This window comes from Paroedura picta, chromosome 8 (assembly GCF_049243985.1).
Source record: "Paroedura picta isolate Pp20150507F chromosome 8, Ppicta_v3.0, whole genome shotgun sequence".
In the NCBI taxonomy this organism is placed as follows: domain Eukaryota; kingdom Metazoa; phylum Chordata; class Lepidosauria; order Squamata; family Gekkonidae; genus Paroedura; species Paroedura picta.
This window is the reverse complement of record NC_135376.1, coordinates 58,143,020-58,159,872: the sequence shown is the minus strand read 5'-3', so window position 1 is coordinate 58,159,872 and position 16,853 is coordinate 58,143,020. Positions and strand designations below refer to the sequence as shown.

Genomic DNA, 16,853 nt, shown 5'->3' with positions numbered 1-16,853 from the left:
TTAATATTATAATATATATGCTTAAAATTGTGTCATTCTCCATATGGAGAATCCTCCTAATTATCCATTTTTGATGCAAAATATAACATTGATGTGATAGATTGATGGAATTCATAATTACCGCAACACATTTATTATTTTTTAAAAAGCATATTAAAGTTCTGAGTCAATTTGTTGGCCAAAGAATTTCCAGCTTTCAAAATTTCTGAGACTCAGTTCTAAAATCTAAACATGGAAAATGTGAACATCTGAATAAAATATGTTTAGATGTCAATCTTATCAAATGGCAATTTGAAAACGAAGAATTACTTGGATGGTATCAACATAATTAAAACATATGAGAGGAATATTTCTTCTTTGTTGCTCAGATACGCTGTTCAAACTATTGCTGTGGTGTGGGATGTGTTTTTTTGTCTCTTCCTCATTCCTGTACATTGTCGTACTTTTTAAATTCAATTGTTTTCATTGATGACCTTCATTATCTTTTATGTGAAGAGGTCATGTTGATGTGGAAGTGGTGCCCTGCTCAAAGTGGACAAAGTAGCATGAGCTGTGCTTGTACTTTAGTACGGTCTGTACACCCTTTCATTTTTGCAGTTTAATAAAATCAGAGTCCAGTAGCACCTTTAAGACCAACAAAGATTTATTCAAGGCGTGAGCTCGAATAAATCTTTGTTGGTCTTAAAAGTGCTACTGGACTCTGATTTTATTGTGCTACTTCAGACCAACACGGCCACTCATTTGAATCTATTTTTGTAGTTTATCACTGAACTGAAGCAAAAGTTAAGACAGGAATACTCGATGCTTTTAAACCTGAAGGCACCTTTGCAAATCTGATTGGCAAATCCGGTTGGCACAGGAGGCCGAGTCAGCCACAGGGCTACTTCTACCCCTAGGGTAGAAGATTGTCTGCTACTTTGCCTTTGGGTTTGTAATTTGGCCACATCTGCTCCCTCTGAGCACATATGCATTAGAAATACTCATCTAAGAAATTTATCTCTTTAATGTTTTCAGAATTATTTTTGAATGTAGCCTTTTCATGCTTTAGAACTGGCAATATGACAGGCTCTGTTGTCTTGCTTTCCATGCTTCCATGCCAGTGTGATTTTTTAAAAATCACCAGCAAAGTATTATCTTAAAGACTAAATTGTTGTATCTTGATTTTTTTACGTTAAAGATTTTACTTTATTTGATGCATTTACAAAATTATCAGAGCTCATGCATGTAGCAAACTGCCATACTGCATGCTTCCCTTGTGTAGCTTAACTCAGCTTTTGGTATTTGTGGATTCATTATTCAGAGCTGCCCTGTGTCTCTTGCGAGTTTGCCTTGTCACATGGTCTGCTTTTACCCCTGTCTTTTAACCTGACAAGAGCAGAACCGCCCCAAGGCCAAAATCTGTTTTATCACAATGCTTGCATTTTCATGTGCTAAAGTAGCAAGTAGTCTAGAGGATCTTAAAATATATATTTATTTTTTTTTTGTAAAATTTACACAATATCTATGGATAAAACAGTCTTCATTGACAGTTGTTGGACATTTTTTTCTTTCTCCCCTTCTCCTTCTATGTCCACTTTTTCCTTACTTCTGCAGAGCCACCAACCAAATATCAGATCTCTCAGCCTGATGTATATTCTGTACTTCCGGGAGACCCTCTGAACTTGAATTGTCCACTGAAAGATGCCATCAAGAGTAGTTGGATTAAAGATGGGGTCCATTTGGTGCCCAACAATCGAACATTTATGACTGGGGAATATTTGCGGATTAAAGATACCACACCTAAAGATTCAGGCCTTTATGCTTGCACTAGTGTTAGGACTACAGACAGTGATATCATCTACTTCATTGTAAATGTTACAGGTGAGTTTGCTGAAATGCAGATTTTATTGTGTGCAAACAGTTGTGATCTAATTCTCCTAAACCTCCTATTAAGGTATAAAAAGAATGTGTGAAATAGCATTCCTGCCCTATACACATTTATTTAGGCGAGATTATGGTGGCGCTTTTAAAAGTGTCTGTTACATTCTTACTCTTCTATATGTACAAAACATAGTATAAATCCTAGCACTTACCAATAGTAGTCACCAATATAGCCCCAAACATTCCAATAATATGAATTTCAAATGAACATAAGGAAATCCCTCCTGGATTAGACTAGTAGTCTATCTAGTCCATTAGCCTGTTTCATTCAGCAGCCATCCATTTGTCCTAGAAGGTCAGCAAATAAGGCATAGAGGTCCAGGATATCCTTTGATGTTGCTTTCTAGCACTAGTATTCTGAGGTTTGCTGCTCAAAATTATAGAGAAAATACAAAAAATGATATTGACATATTTAGAAGTCTGTATGTTGGGAAGTTGGACAGAATGAATATGGATAATTAGACAGTTTAAATAATTTCAAACTTCTCTGAACGTGCATAATCAGATGTAGACCTGTTGGCAGAACCAGATAGTGATTGCCATCAATTAGGTCATTCTCGATACCCTCTCTCCCCCACGGTCCAAGACAGCCTTTGGTATAATGAAGAGTTGTGCAAAAAGAAGCAGAAGTTGAGATGACTAGAGCGAGGTTGGAGGCAAACTTGCAATGAGGCAGCAAGAACATCTAGGATGCTTATTGAGAGCCAGTTTGGTGTAGTGGTTAGGAGTGTGGACTTCTAATCTGGCATGCCAGGTTCAATTCTGCGCTCCCCCACATGCAACCAGCTGGGTGACCTTGGGCTCCCCACGGCACTAATAAAACTGTTCTGACCGAGCGGTAATATCAGGGCTCTCTCAGCCTCACCCACCCCACAGGGTGTCTGTTGTGGGGAGAGGAATGGGAAGGCGACTGTAAGCCGCTTTGAGCCTCCTTCGGGTAGGGAAAAGCGGCATATAAGAACCAACTCTTCTTCTTCTTCTTATGAGGGCCTATGAAATGGCAGTGAGAGAGGTTAAGTGAGAGTTTTATGCCACCTCCATTGCATCTGCTAGCGGATGCCCGGATCAGTTATCTAGGATAATTTGGTCTCTTGCTGCCGTGCAAGAAGGGCACCCAATTAGAAGTCGATTGGACATTAGCTGCAAAGCTTATGTGATTCCTACTTTGTGGATTCTTCATCACACTACTGCATTTACTACAGCAAATGAACCAGAGACCCCTTGGCTGCCTCTGAAGGAGTGCTTTTTAGGAGTCTTGTGCAGAGTTGCTGCTGCTACCTTCAGTGAGGCTGAACACTTGTCCTCTAGACCTCTGCCCCTTGTGGCTCCTAAAGATGAGTGACAAGAAGGTAGAAAGACTGCTCCAGGAGATTATAACCTGTCCTTATTGACAGGGGTATTCCTAGATGGTCTGAAGGAGGCAATGGTTCATACCCTTTTGAAGAAACCATCGTCGGACCTCTGGGACCCAGCCAATTACTGCCCCATCTTGCGTTTCTGGGAAGGTGAATTAAAGAGCTGCCGTGAACCAGCTGCTAGTATGTTTGGAGGAAGCATGAGTTCTGGATCTATTCCAGTTGGGCTTCCACCCTGGCCATGGGGTCGAGACAATTCTGTTTGCCCTGCTGGATGATCTCTGGTGACAGTTGACTACAGCATTTGATATGGTGGGCCACAATTTTCTTGCTTGCTGCCTTGTGGACATGGGGTCCTAAGGAACTGCCCTTTTGGGGCCCACCACATTTCTCCACTGTCAAGGTCAGAGGGTCATAATCAGGGAGAACCAATCTCACCACTGCCAACTCCTTTGTGGAGTTCCGCAGGGTGTGATCCTCTCCCCAATATTATTCAACATCTTCATCAAATCATGAGTATAAAGGAAAATAAAACAATGTATTTAAGAGTAGAACAGCCATCATATGAACTGTAGTTAACAATGACTTTTGATTAATCCAAGTATATCTTTGTACCAAAGTTTCATTTTTCATCTTTTATCCAGCTTTCAGATGAACTTTTTCTGCAAGTTAGTAGACAATCTTCTCTCTTTAGTTTTTAGGGGGGGGGAATAGACTTTTAAAAATAGTGTTAAAAACTTGATTCTGAAATTTCCGTGGCCATTATCCAACAAGGCAATATATGTGTGTCGGAGAACATCGTGAGCACAGCTGGAGGCTCCGTTGCAGCAGAAACTTCAAAGGTGGTTCCAGCTGCACATGAGGATCTTCTCCGCACAAGTATGTAGCTTCATTGGATTGTGGCTGATGTAGCTTATAAAATGTACTAGAACACTCAGCGATAAAGTGTGTGACGCTTGTGCTCTTAAAAGAAAATCTGTTCCAGATGTGCCTTTTAGAAATCCAGGCCACAGAAAATAGGTCTGTTTGCTTACAATATGTAGCAGGTGAACAATTTTAAATTTTTAAACTTCAGATGTTCTTTCATCTGGAGATGATGAAGATGACACCGATGGCTCTGAGGATTTTGTGAATGACAACAACCAAATCAGTAAGTAATTCCAACTGCTGAAGGTGTCTGGCAAGATCCATATTGAAAATCCCTTCCCTCCAACCTATTGCACTCTTCAGTACTGTATTTCTTGGCTGTTTCAGTGCATGAGCTATCTACTAGTAGTGGCTTTTCACTTTTTTCTCTAATCTGTTTTTAGTGTATTTCATGCCTTTGAAAAATGAAAATAAATCATTATAATCTTGCCTGCTTGTTTGTTCTTTCTATCTTAGTTGACATTAACATTTCAGTATTTTCCTTTAAAAAATAAAAGCTTAATCTAGTAGTGACACTTTCTCTTCTTTTGCTTCTAGATCTTATTTACATTCTTACAATGACAAAATGTAAGAGATAATTATAAAATTGAGCAAACGAAATCATATCTACAGTATCCTCACTACTGCTTACAGTTTCTGTGATTTGTGTTCTCAATTTGAATATTGTAAACATTGTACTGTAAAGGAGCAAGATATAATTTGATATGCCCTGGAATTCTTAAGGCTAGATAATAAAAGGACTGAGGAAGAAAAGAAAGATGTTTTGAGATATGATGGGAAAGCTCATAAATCTGTAGTTGGGCCATTACTCTAATGCTGTTGTAGTATTCTTCTCCTGTTCATTCATCCAATATGCAGGAGTGGCTGAACTGTGGCTCTTTAGATGTCCATGGACTACAGTTCCCATGGGCATATGCTGGCAGGGACTCATGGGAATGATAATCCATGGGATTCTGGAGAGCCACAGTTTGGCCACCCCTTCCATATTTTGTAAGGCTCTGGTTCCAAGCTCAGCAGAGAAAGGTCTAGTTCAGTTGCTCAGTAGCTGCCAGGATTGTGTGGTAGCTGTCAAGCATTTGAACCGTACTGAAGAAGTTAGACTGTATAAATAGGAATTCGGCTAGATTGCTGCCCTTGCAGGATCTTAGAGTGACACACACATGTCAAGTATTTGTTTGTATATAAAATACTTGCATTAAATAAATAGACTATTAAAGCACATTACACATATAAGAGTTCCTGAGACTGTTTATCTGAAGGTAGAGGAGCACTAACTGTGAGAAAACAATAGGTTAGATTATTCTCCCCTATGGCCTTTTTATTGCTTCCAGCTATTGTTCAAGTGCTTATTTTTAGTTTAAGGTGCAAAGATGACGTGATCTTTGGTCATAAAATGGATTCAGTGGGAAAACGTTAAATGGTTGTCTACAGCCAGGTCTTGACTTCTTCATATCAGAAAATTTGTCAGATACTTCATGCTTGATCATAATATTCACAGTGATGGATACTGGAGAACTTAGACCATGCCTTTAATTTGATCCAGTGTTTTCAGTGCATGTGATTTGAAAGAACGGCATAGCTTCATTCTGTGATGCATTGATTAAACCGATTAAACTAAATATATTAAAAATGGGTATAAAAAGTTACCCAGAATTCAGAAATGAAATAAATATAAGGACATAATAGTTATTGAATATGATTCAACAAACATTGAAATACATCAGATCAGAAAGTTTATACTCTTGTAGTTGAAATATCTTCCTTCTTGGACTGGGTGTTGCTGGTTATTGTTATTTTTGTATCTGTTATCCTCCAAAATTATTAAAATAAAACCAATACCCATAAAGCAATAATAACATTGATTTATTATTGTATTTAGGGCAATTTTAACCAACTTTTCTCCATGAATCCAAACTGGTTTACAGTGTACAATGGGGCGACGGGGACTTACACGCGGTGCCGGTTGTCGGGAGGAGGGCGGGCGGAATTGAGACGGCCCGGATTCAAGGCCCCCATGGCGTCTGCATGCTGCAACAGCGGCGCACTCGGGAAAAGGCGGGGCTAGCAGCGTCCTAGGGATGCCGCTCAATTGCTTCCTGCCTTTTGCCTCCAAGCAGGCAAGCGATCCCACCCACCCTCCCTGTTATTATTTGTTTGTGTTCATGTTGTATTTTGTCTCAGCGGGTTGGCACAGGAGAATGAGCCTGTTGGGAGCCGATGTGCGATTGGCCTCCCTGCGGGGATTGGGGCCTCCTTTAAGGGGGTGATGACAATGAGCAGTTTTGCCGACCCGGCAGGGTGGGCTAGTGTAGCTCATTTGTGATCGGATAACTTCGGAGGTAAGGCAAGGCGGTTTGCGCCCCTTGGCCCTCCGTTTGAGTTACCTCCCATCATAAGGCAAACCAAAACCTGTAAGTCCGTATTCCCAGCGGGGAACAGTGATGGACTTCCTATGGGTTTTGGTTGCTGGGCGAGGCAGTCGGCTGACTGCCTACTCTAGGCTCATTCCCTTGTGCAGCGCCAACCCTCCGTGGGAGGTGTTTATTAAAAGCTGTGGCCAATTTAAAGCCAACAAAAGTGATTTGTGTCTTATTTCTGCCGTAACTGACACCTGACAATACACGCACACGACACATTTCACAGATTCACAAAATAAGCCACTTTCACAATTTCTACATGTCATGCCATGTCATTATTGTTATTTTAAATTAGTTTTAAAAATAGACATCCAGTCAAATCTTCCAGAAGAGGAAGCTTTTCACTAACATTTTGAATAAATCCACAAATTGGACTGAGTCATTCTCCTGAAATAGGAAATTCCACAACTGTGACCCCCACAGCTGAGTAAATCCTGCAACTTGTAACCACGAACCCTAAATGGCCTCAGAAGTTCAAAGAGTGTAAGAGATAACAGGCTACACCAGGCCCAAAGGCACTTTTATAGCTCTTGTATTCTTAACAATGGTAATAATTGCGTACCTGGAATGTATATGGTACTTTGGAGAGTTGAAGAAGCTTCACATTATCTCAGACATCTATGTAACAACTTAGTAAAGTAGGGATACCTATTGTAAAAGGGGCTAAGGTTGGGAGATAGTGTTTTGCACAAGACCTCTCAGTAAGCTTACAGATGAGGTGAAATTTGATGTGGGAGCTGGCTAAATTGCTAGTTTTGCGGTATCAGTCTTGTAACCTTGACAGTTGTGGAAAAAGCATATGAAACCATGATGGTTGTGTCTGAAATGATAGAGGAGAAACCCATCAGCAACCAGCTACTAAAACAGAATACAAAGACAGTTTGAAAATGGCTAAGATTAAGCCTGCATGTATTTTTGGAGACAATCAGTGGTTTAGTGACAGAGCACTTGCTTTGCATGCAGAAGTCTCCAGGTTCAATCCCTGTCACCACTAGATTTTCTGACTTGGCAAAAAGCAGCTTCATATGTTCAAATAATATTACCATGTCACAGTTACTGAGTCCCTTCTTGTCCTCTCAAAAGCACATGTCAATCAGTGTACTCCACTAGTCCTGTTCACCTAGAAGTCGAGTTAACATGGCTAAGAATGTATAGTTTGATCAGAATAAACTACTTCGTTTAATGTTAGAATACAAATACAATCACTGAGTTAGAGCTCAATAACATTTTTTCTTCTCTTGACTGAATGTAACGTTACAATTCTGTTCCTAGTGAATAATTTTAAAAGTGTTTTTTAATATCTTTTTCTTCTGGGAGAATTAAGCTGTGCCTTGATTGCACAAGTTTGATTTTAAACATATATAACTTGCCTGGTGTCTTGCTTGTAACTACATGTTCAAGTATCCATTAATTTTCCTAGCTTGATAATTTTTTTTGGCTTCAGGCTGAAACAAAAATAGTCATGTAAGATTTTTAGAATTATTTTAATGTGTAATTTTGCCAGTTTTCTTTGGGTGGGGAGGTTGGATAAAATTGCTTATTCTGTCGTCTTCTCCAGCTGTATTTTATTTTGAGATGCAGGGGGGGGAGTGGCGCGTAAGAATCTTCAGCATATGCTTATTTTAAGGACTGCCATGAATTTGTCCAGTGGAACGGCTTGTTTATTATGGAGTTGTAATAAAGGAAATGAAGCAGAGCTGAGAGATAAATTATGTTTCTAGACCTCTTTGATCCCAAAAATGTTCACAGTAAATGTGATTTATTTCAGAAAGGATCTATTGCAAAATAATTATATGTGGCCATTGCAAAATAGGTTTTAGTTCTTAAATTTTAAACAGGCAAATGAACAAACTGAATTAATGGTTATGCTTCTGCCATGAAGTTAATCAAAGGGCTGTTATTGCCAGGAAAGGGCCTGTGTGTAGAAATAGTTGCCATAATATTAGACAAGGAAATATCTGTTTAATTATCTATTAGTAAATAGTAGACTGGTCAAACACTGCTCTTTCATTTTCAATGTGTTTTCACTTTTTCTTCCAACAAACCCTATTTCCTATGGCTTATATTTGATAAACATTTTAAAACATCAAATATTCTTTGCAGAAATTGAGTTTTGTGATGTCTTGGCATTCATAGAATCATAGAGTTAGAAGGTACCTCCTGGGTAATCTAGTCCAACCCCCTGCACTATGCAGGACCCTCACAACATCACTCATCCACTGTAACCTGCCCCTCCTTGAACCTTCACAGAATCAGCCTCTCTGTCAGATGGCTATCCAGCCTGTTTAAAAATCTCTAAAGATGTTTAAAAATCTCTAAAGATGTTTAAAAATCTCTGTTTAAAAATCTCCACCACCTCCTGGGGAAGCCTGTTCCACTGAGAAACCGCTCTAACTATCAGGAATTTCTTTGAGATGTTTATACGTAATTTCATCCCATTGGATCTGGTCTGTCCATCTGGGGCAAGAGAGAACAACTCTGCTCCATCCTTTATATAGCAGCCTTTTAAATACTTGAAGAGTTTATCAGATCTCCTCTCAGTCGTCTCCTCTCCAGGCTTAACAGACAAAGCTCTCCCAACTTTTCCTCATATGTCTTGGTCGCCAAACCCTTCACTATCTTTGTTGCCCTCCTCTGGACACACTCCAGTTTATCTGCATCCCTCTTCAACTGTGGTGCCCAAAACTGAACACAGTACTCTACGTGAGGTTGAACAGAGCAGAGTACAGAGGTATCATCACCTCCTGTGATCTGGATGCGATACTCTGTTTGATGCAGCTCAAAATCCCATTTGCCTTTTTAGCCACCAAGTTACACTGCTGATCCTTTTCACACATATTACTGCCAAGACAAGTCTCATCCTATATGGGTGTAAATGGTTTTTCCTACCTAAATGCAGAACTTTACAGCTGTCCATATTTAATTTCATTTTATTTAGTTTCCCCAGTTCTTGAGCCTATCAAGATCATCCTGAGTTTATTCATTAATATTATTCTGGGTACTATAGGGCAGTGGTCCGCAACCTTTTTCAGGCTGTGGACCAGTGGGGGCGGAGAGCGATCCGTGGAAGCCCATGTGCAAATGCGCATGCGCGGCAGGTCTGCACATGTGCGTTTGCGCTGGCGGCTGTGCTTCCCTTCCTTCCCCTCCCGCAGAAAGAAGCTTGCCGGGCCGCAAGCTAATCGGCCGCTTTGGCAGCCGCTTTGCTTGCAGCCTGGGAAGTTTCTAACTGCGGGGGTGGGGGGTGGGGGTGGGGGGAGTCGCGGCCTGGTGGTAGGGGACCACTGCTATAGGGTAACTTATGAATTTGATTTCTTGAAGTGCAGAAATGTTATGATGTCATTGTGAAGCAATGGCTACTTTTTGTTTCATATTCCATTAGCTGTCTAGGCTCACATTGTATTGTTTATGGATATCATTGTTAAGCTATTGATATGGAAGCTACTGTACAAAACAGGTCTCAAGATTGAAATTAAACATTTTTAAAAAGGAAAATGCACCATTTCCTTTGGAGAATTTTGAATCTCTGAAAGCCCAGACTTCCATATAAAAATTAGGCACTGTGCAATTTTTTACAGCCTTAGTAGTAATAGCTGTTATGTAGCTTCTTAGTTGTCTCTTTTCTTCTCCATAACTGAGCCATATCACAGTGGCTAGCAGACTTTTCATGACCAGTGAAGTCAACACAGGCAAAATAGATTACTTTGTGTGTAGGTATAGGGTAGCTCTAGAGGGCGTCACCCCAAGGGTCAGACATGACTCGGTGCTTGCACAGGGGATACCTTTTTAGGGTTTAAGGGGCCCAAGGCAAAACCTGAACTGCTGGCTGCCCAGCTGGACTGGATTGTATCAAAGATGTAAATTCATGTTGGCATATGTCAAAATACGTAGAAAGTAACTCTGGGGTTGGAGCCCTGGGGACCTCCTGCATGTAGGGTGTCTGTCCCTAATGACCCTTATTCTCTGAGGATCTAGGCCAGGGGTAGTCAAACTGCGGCCCGCCAGATGTCCATGGACTATGGACAACCAGCTCGTGTTGGTTTGAATTATTATTTGTTAATTTTTTTCTATTCTACCTTCTCCAAAATTTCAGTCAACTTTCAATCTAAGTATTGATCAGAGTTAGTGGCCATGGACACAAGGAGAACAGAGATAAGTTTAATTATTCTCTAGTTTTCTCAAAGTTTTGATACAAGTTTTGAGTTTAAATGAGCAGCTATTTACTCCAAGCCTCAGGGCTACAGCAAGATAGCAATTAAAAGAAAATACCTTCTTGCATGAATTAAGATTTCCTTAGTTGCCTTAAGACATGAATCACAAGTAGTAACTCCTGTTGAAGCAGGGTAGAATTTTGTTTCATAGTACATGCTGATATTTTGAAGATTCTCTGGTGTCTTACATGATGTGCCAAAGGCAACATAAATCAATAGTGTAGAACATTAGTGCTCCTAAAACATGTTGGTTCATAAGCAGTTCATGTATATGCCAAGTGATGGGTTTGACTCTGAGTTTATTACAGTTTATTGATGATGATTTCGTTGCTCTGTGTTCGTTTTTGGAAACAGGAGCACCTACGTGGACACATACAGATAAAATGGAGAAGCGATTGCACGCAGTCCCAGCAGCGAACACCGTAAAATTCCGGTGTCCAGCTTCAGGAAACCCACATCCAACCATGAGGTGGCTAAAAAATGGAAAAGAATTTAAACAAGAGCATCGCATTGGTGGATACAAAGTAAGAGGCACCTTATATTGTTTGCTATAGTGTTTGTCAAATGGAATTGCTGGGATTAGGGAATTAAAGACAGATAGCTTTTAATATATATTTGTGTGGAAATGGGAATGCGGAAATCCTTAGTTTCACTCAAGAGTGAAAGTTCACCATCACACAACAGCTCCACTTTGAAGGAAAGGGCCATTGGACATATGTGGCTTGCTGAACTGCCTTCAAAGGGTCTGGGAGGAGCAGCTGTCTTACCCCCTCTACAGGCTTTTGGAGGTAAGGAGAGGAAGAGGAAGATACTTGGAATCTTCCACTCCCCTTTATTTGGACCCAATTTTACCCCATAGAAAGACTAGGGTTCAGGCTAACAGAGGGGTGTGACCTTGTCACCCAAAACAGCATGTCTTGTTGTCCTTCCCATCATCACAAAGAATTCGTAAAGTAGTTTAGGAATGTTAAAATGTCACTTATTTGCAGTTTTTTTTGCTTTCTTTTCTATTGCTTTGATTTTCCCCCCATTCTCCCAATATGGTACCGTCTTCCTCCCACCAACAAATCATATTTATAGCTTCTTTTATAAATTCACCCTCCCTCCTGAACAGTACTCTGTGAGTTATAGCTGAGCTTTGTGGAATTTTGAGGAAGGATAGAAAAACTTAATAGCCTAAACTGAATTTATTTATCATCATCCTTACTGGGGCTATTTACCTTTACTATATTTTTTGGTTACTATGTAAGGTGAGTTTGACTGCCAGTCAGCTCAGTGAGCAGAGTTCTTGTTGAGTTTAAGGACCTTATGGCAAAACAAAACACTGCAGTTTACAATAACATTCTTCATAGATGTGTGCTTAACTGTCTGTACTCTTGAGCTGTGACAGCCTAGAACATTCCAATTTGTAGAAGCAAGGTAGAACAAAGCAAAACAAAATCTTGCAGCTTGTGATTTTAGTACACTTAAAGGAGGAGGAAGGATATTTTGATGGATTTTATGGTCTGTGAAATAGACATGGGAAGCAAAGTTTGAGGATAAGTAATTGCAATTACTTAAAATGGTTCGCTTGAATTACAAACAGTATCAGGTTAGTGGTTTCAGTTTAAATTGTGAGTTACTGATTAGAAAGGACATCTACAGAGACTAACTGTGCCAAGATGAAGCTAACATTAAACCTTAAGTCAAGCAAAGAACCAGAATGTTATACTTTTGCTTTTGTTCAGATATTTATGCTGTTGAAGCTAAAACATACTGTGAAAACTTCATTAAACAAAAATGAAACTTCTCAATAATACTCTCCCATCTGAAAAGCATCTGTGCCAATGAATTCTTTTGTTGCTCAGAATAAATGATATACAAAACCATAGGACTGTGTGTCATGTATTTATGCCCACTGTTAGACAGAAAGAGATGTCCAGTGAGTACAGTGAGTACAGTTCTCTGTTCTGTGGTGATATCATTGAAGAGAGAGAACTTCAGCAATATCTGCCTCTAACAATATGAGTACCAGTGACTTTCCCTTCAACTATCATTGTCACTTGAATTGAACCTAAATTCAATTGAACCTAAAGCAATTGAACCTAAAGCAGGGAGGAAGTGGAAAAACTGCTCCATGGCAGAATTCTTTCTCCACAGAATACATTAGTCTGGAAACATCACATGGATACATCCATGTGATTACCATTCTAACTTGTGGTTTTCTTATTTCTACCCAGTTTTCTTTGTATGATGGACTATCTTTCTTTGCTTCCCTTTGCCAAATGATTGTACAAGAGCTGCCAATACTTAGTACTGTGTAATCCAGTGAAGATTATCTCCATGTATTGATAGAGCATACTCAAAGGAAATATCTGTTATTCTTAAGAGGTGCATTTACAGAGGCTTTTTATATACTGTACCCTCACATGAATGGATAGTTTTTTCCTGTCTTAATCTGTGCAGGTACAAATACCAGGTAGATGCATTCCCTATCACAGAAATGGGTCCTTGGACCTGTGTAGCTTAAGACCTAACAAGTATAAAATACTTGTAGGAAGTATAAGTATAAAATACTTAAAAGTATAAAATACTTGTAGGAAAAGCTACAGAGCTTGGTCTGTAAAAGAAGCAGGTAGAAAACCTTTAAGGTCATCCTTGGTTAATCTGATATAGTCAGGTGTGTATGGTACAGAATTGTGGTAATGTAGACCAAGGCTTAACCATGACTATTTGATAGATCCCTTGAGAAGTCAGCTAGCCTCATGGGGAGTTAGTGAGGGCAGTAATATTAATACCACTGAACTGCCTGTAAGGATTTTCTAAAGCCTTTAGTTAAGTTACTCCTCATTATATGAATTCTGAAAATATGAATTCATATATTTGTTCAAGTGCACAAATACCTAACCACTTTACAAATCTACAATGGCCAATTTGTTTCAACTGTTTACTGCCCTCCATGGTTTTCTTACTAGTGTATACGTATATGTCTTTACCTCAGTGAGTGAATAAACCCTATTATGCCTGCTGCAAATGCTAAAGAAGAACAGCTTTAAAATCTTTTATTTCTTCCTCCCTGGATACATTTTCTTTAGGAAGTGTCAGTTTTTCCAGAGAAATGCATATAAATGTTCCAGATGAAGAATTAATTAATAAAAGTAGGCATTACCAACTACATTTGCTTACTTAATAAAATATGAGGGTGCACCTGGTAACACCTTTCACCTTTCATAATACCAAAAAGCATAAACCAATTGGCTACCATTCAATGTACTTATATTTAGAGGTAGGTGTGTACTGGAGCATAATAAAAGCAGTGTTGAATGTAAAAGGTAATGATTTGGATCCAATGAATATCAACTTGGCAGAAGGATTCCTGCCCTTAGAACACAGTTTTCTTGCTGCCTCCCTACTGCATGGCAAACTGGGAGTCAACAGGGACAAGAAACTCATGTTTTTTAAGGTGGAAATCCTTCCATCCATGTAAACCAGTGGTCCCCAACCTTTCTGAGGTTGGGGACCGGCAGGGCATCGGGGCGCGGCCCGTGGCCTGCGCGGGCCACGCCCACGCATCGGCCGCGCCCGCATGGGCGCGGCTGGCCCTGCTTCCCTCTCCCCGCCCTCCCGCAGTAAGAAGCTTCCCGGGCCGCAAGCTTGCGGCCTGGGAAGTTTTTTACTGCGGGGGGGGGGGCGGGGAGAGGGAGCTGCGGCCCGGCGCCATGGCCTTCACGGCCCGGCACAGGGCCGCGGGCCGCAGGTTGGGGACCACTGATGTAAACCACTGGATAAATAAATCGATCGATTGATCAGTAGGCAGATAGATAGGTTTATGTGTGTGTGTTAGAATTGTTGCTTTCAACTTCCACATTATATACAGTTATTTATCTGGTAACAAGCAAAAATTACATGTTTTCAGCTGTGTATAAAAATGATATCCAGATTATTTTCCTTTTAGCTTTAGTGATCATTTATGCACCATTGATTTACTAACACTGTAATTTCTAAATACCAAGAACCACACAACAAGTTCTGCAGACATAGTAAGCCCCTGGCTTTTATAGTTCAATTACAATAACTTTTTAAGTGGTGAACATTTTCAAACCGGATATGTTATGGCATAGGAGTCTGTTGTTCAATTTTAAAAAGTACCCCCAAATCCCAGTAGGCCTGCTCAAGCCCTTAGAACAATATCTCCCAACCGTGGTACAGTGAGAGCCCTCCAGTGGTTCCTCAGCATGGTACTTTTAAAGATGGTGGCTGCTGATGTCACTGGAGTTGAGCAAGGAGCTCACAGTTTCCAGCAGCAGCAGCAGCGAGCCTCCATTGCCCCGTTGGCTGTCAGTGAAGCAGCACTGCCACCCGCCAACACCAGCTTTGGTTCGGCCTCTGCAGTTGGCATATCCCACTGCATTGGACCATGCTGGGTGAGCCAGACTAGACTGCACATGAAGTTGGCAGCCATGCATATCCTGGACCATGCTGTACAGGCTGGATGGTGCGTGTAGCCATCAGCCACAGCAGTGCCGCCACCCACCAGTGCTGGCCTAATGTGCCAGTAGGGACTCATGGTAATTGTAGCCCATAGACATCTGGAGACCCACAGTTTGGCCACTCCTGTTTCAGACTGTTTTAATTCTGGTTACAAGTAAATTCTGAAGGTAAAGCTTCCTTAGATTCCTTTGCTGGAACCCCTGCTAAAGTGAAATAGACCAGTGGTTTGTGTAGATTTTCCTATGAATTGTTTTTTCTTTTACAAGTGAGCATACCTTCCAAACTGCAAACATTTTAAATGTCGAATAAAAGGAATAGTCACAATATAACCAGACATAGAAGTATTGATGGAGTTGCGTTACTTGACAAACAGCTTAGCCATAGAGTCATTGGGAGTGGTGATAGAGGTGGGATGTTTATACAACTGTATTCCATGTACTGGTCGCATTCAAACTGAATGTCGCACATAGGTTAAGGACCACCGTTTTCCAGCAAGAAAATACTGCAGTTTGTGTGCTCAGAAAATTTTATATCCACTCAGCAGAAGTACCCTCTTGAGAGGCGGTATGTGAATGGTGTGCAACAAATGAAAAACAGATATAGGATTTTTGTGCAAAGCAAGACAAAAGTGTGGAGAGGTATCTTTGATTCTATGTTAGGAGCAGCAGAAGGATTGCATTTTTTAATCAGAGCTTTTAGTTTAAAGTAAAAGCAAAACAGAAGCTTAGGTATATTACAAACTCCTTTTGACGGCTCTTCATTTCAAAGTTTCAAAATAAAGGGCATAATTAAATTTATTGTAAACACAAACAACCCAAGCCCACACAAGATATTGTTCCCTTTCTGTTGGACTGTGTCCGTATGGCCATGGTCCAAGCTAGCCCAGTCTTGTCAGATCTCAAAAATAAAGCAGGGTCAGCCTTAGTAAGTATTTGGATGGGAAATCACCAAAGAATTTCTGGGTTCCTACGTAGAGGCAGGTAACGGCAAGTCAGTAAGACAAGTGCCTTGAAATCCGTACGGGGTTGCCATAAGTCAGCTGAGCTTTGACAGTACTTTACAATGGCGATCCCCAACCTGTGGGCCGTGGACCACACGTGGTCCTTCGACTAATTGGAAGTGGGCCCCACCCCTTGGCCCTTTACTTCACCCCCCTGGCCCTTTACAACACACTTCGGGTGTCATTGTCTCCCATCACTCCCAGATGGGACTATCTCGTTGCAGAGAAACAAGCTCAGGGTTCCTATTGATTTGTCACTGTCTTGAGTTAAAATTTCCATGAAAATAAAATGTTCCTTATGTTCATTGTTGTGGCGTGTCTGTATCTTATTTTGAAGGGATGCTTAAACATTACCATAGCGATCAGAGAGCATTAGGGCAGTGGTTGAGAGTAGAGGAGTAAACTACCCCCCCCCCCACTGGGCCTCAGTAAAAGGCATTGAGTGGTCCCCGGTGATAAAAAGGTTGGGGACCACTGCTTTACAATACGAGTAATCTGAAGACCCATTTGCACAGTAACATCAGTACATGTGCCTGAACTGTCCCCTGAGTAG

The 16,853-nt window shown here is 40.6% G+C and overlaps 1 protein-coding gene across 11 annotated transcripts in view; it reads left to right on the top strand.

The window, feature by feature from the left end:
* The window catches only part of FGFR2 (fibroblast growth factor receptor 2), a 182,375-nt gene that overhangs the window by 90,355 nt on the left and 75,167 nt on the right, over nt 1-16,853 (top strand). For 8 of the 11 annotated variants that reach the window (XM_077349948.1, XM_077349950.1, XM_077349953.1 and 5 more), the window contains exons 3-5: nt 1,594-1,860; nt 4,351-4,425; nt 11,185-11,354. In XM_077349948.1, coding sequence (XP_077206063.1) covers nt 1,594-1,860; nt 4,351-4,425; nt 11,185-11,354 — 512 coding nt within the window. The remainder of the gene's footprint in view (nt 1-1,593; nt 1,861-4,350; nt 4,426-11,184; nt 11,355-16,853) is intronic. The other 3 variants (XM_077349957.1, XM_077349956.1, XM_077349955.1) reach the window with 1 other exon arrangement.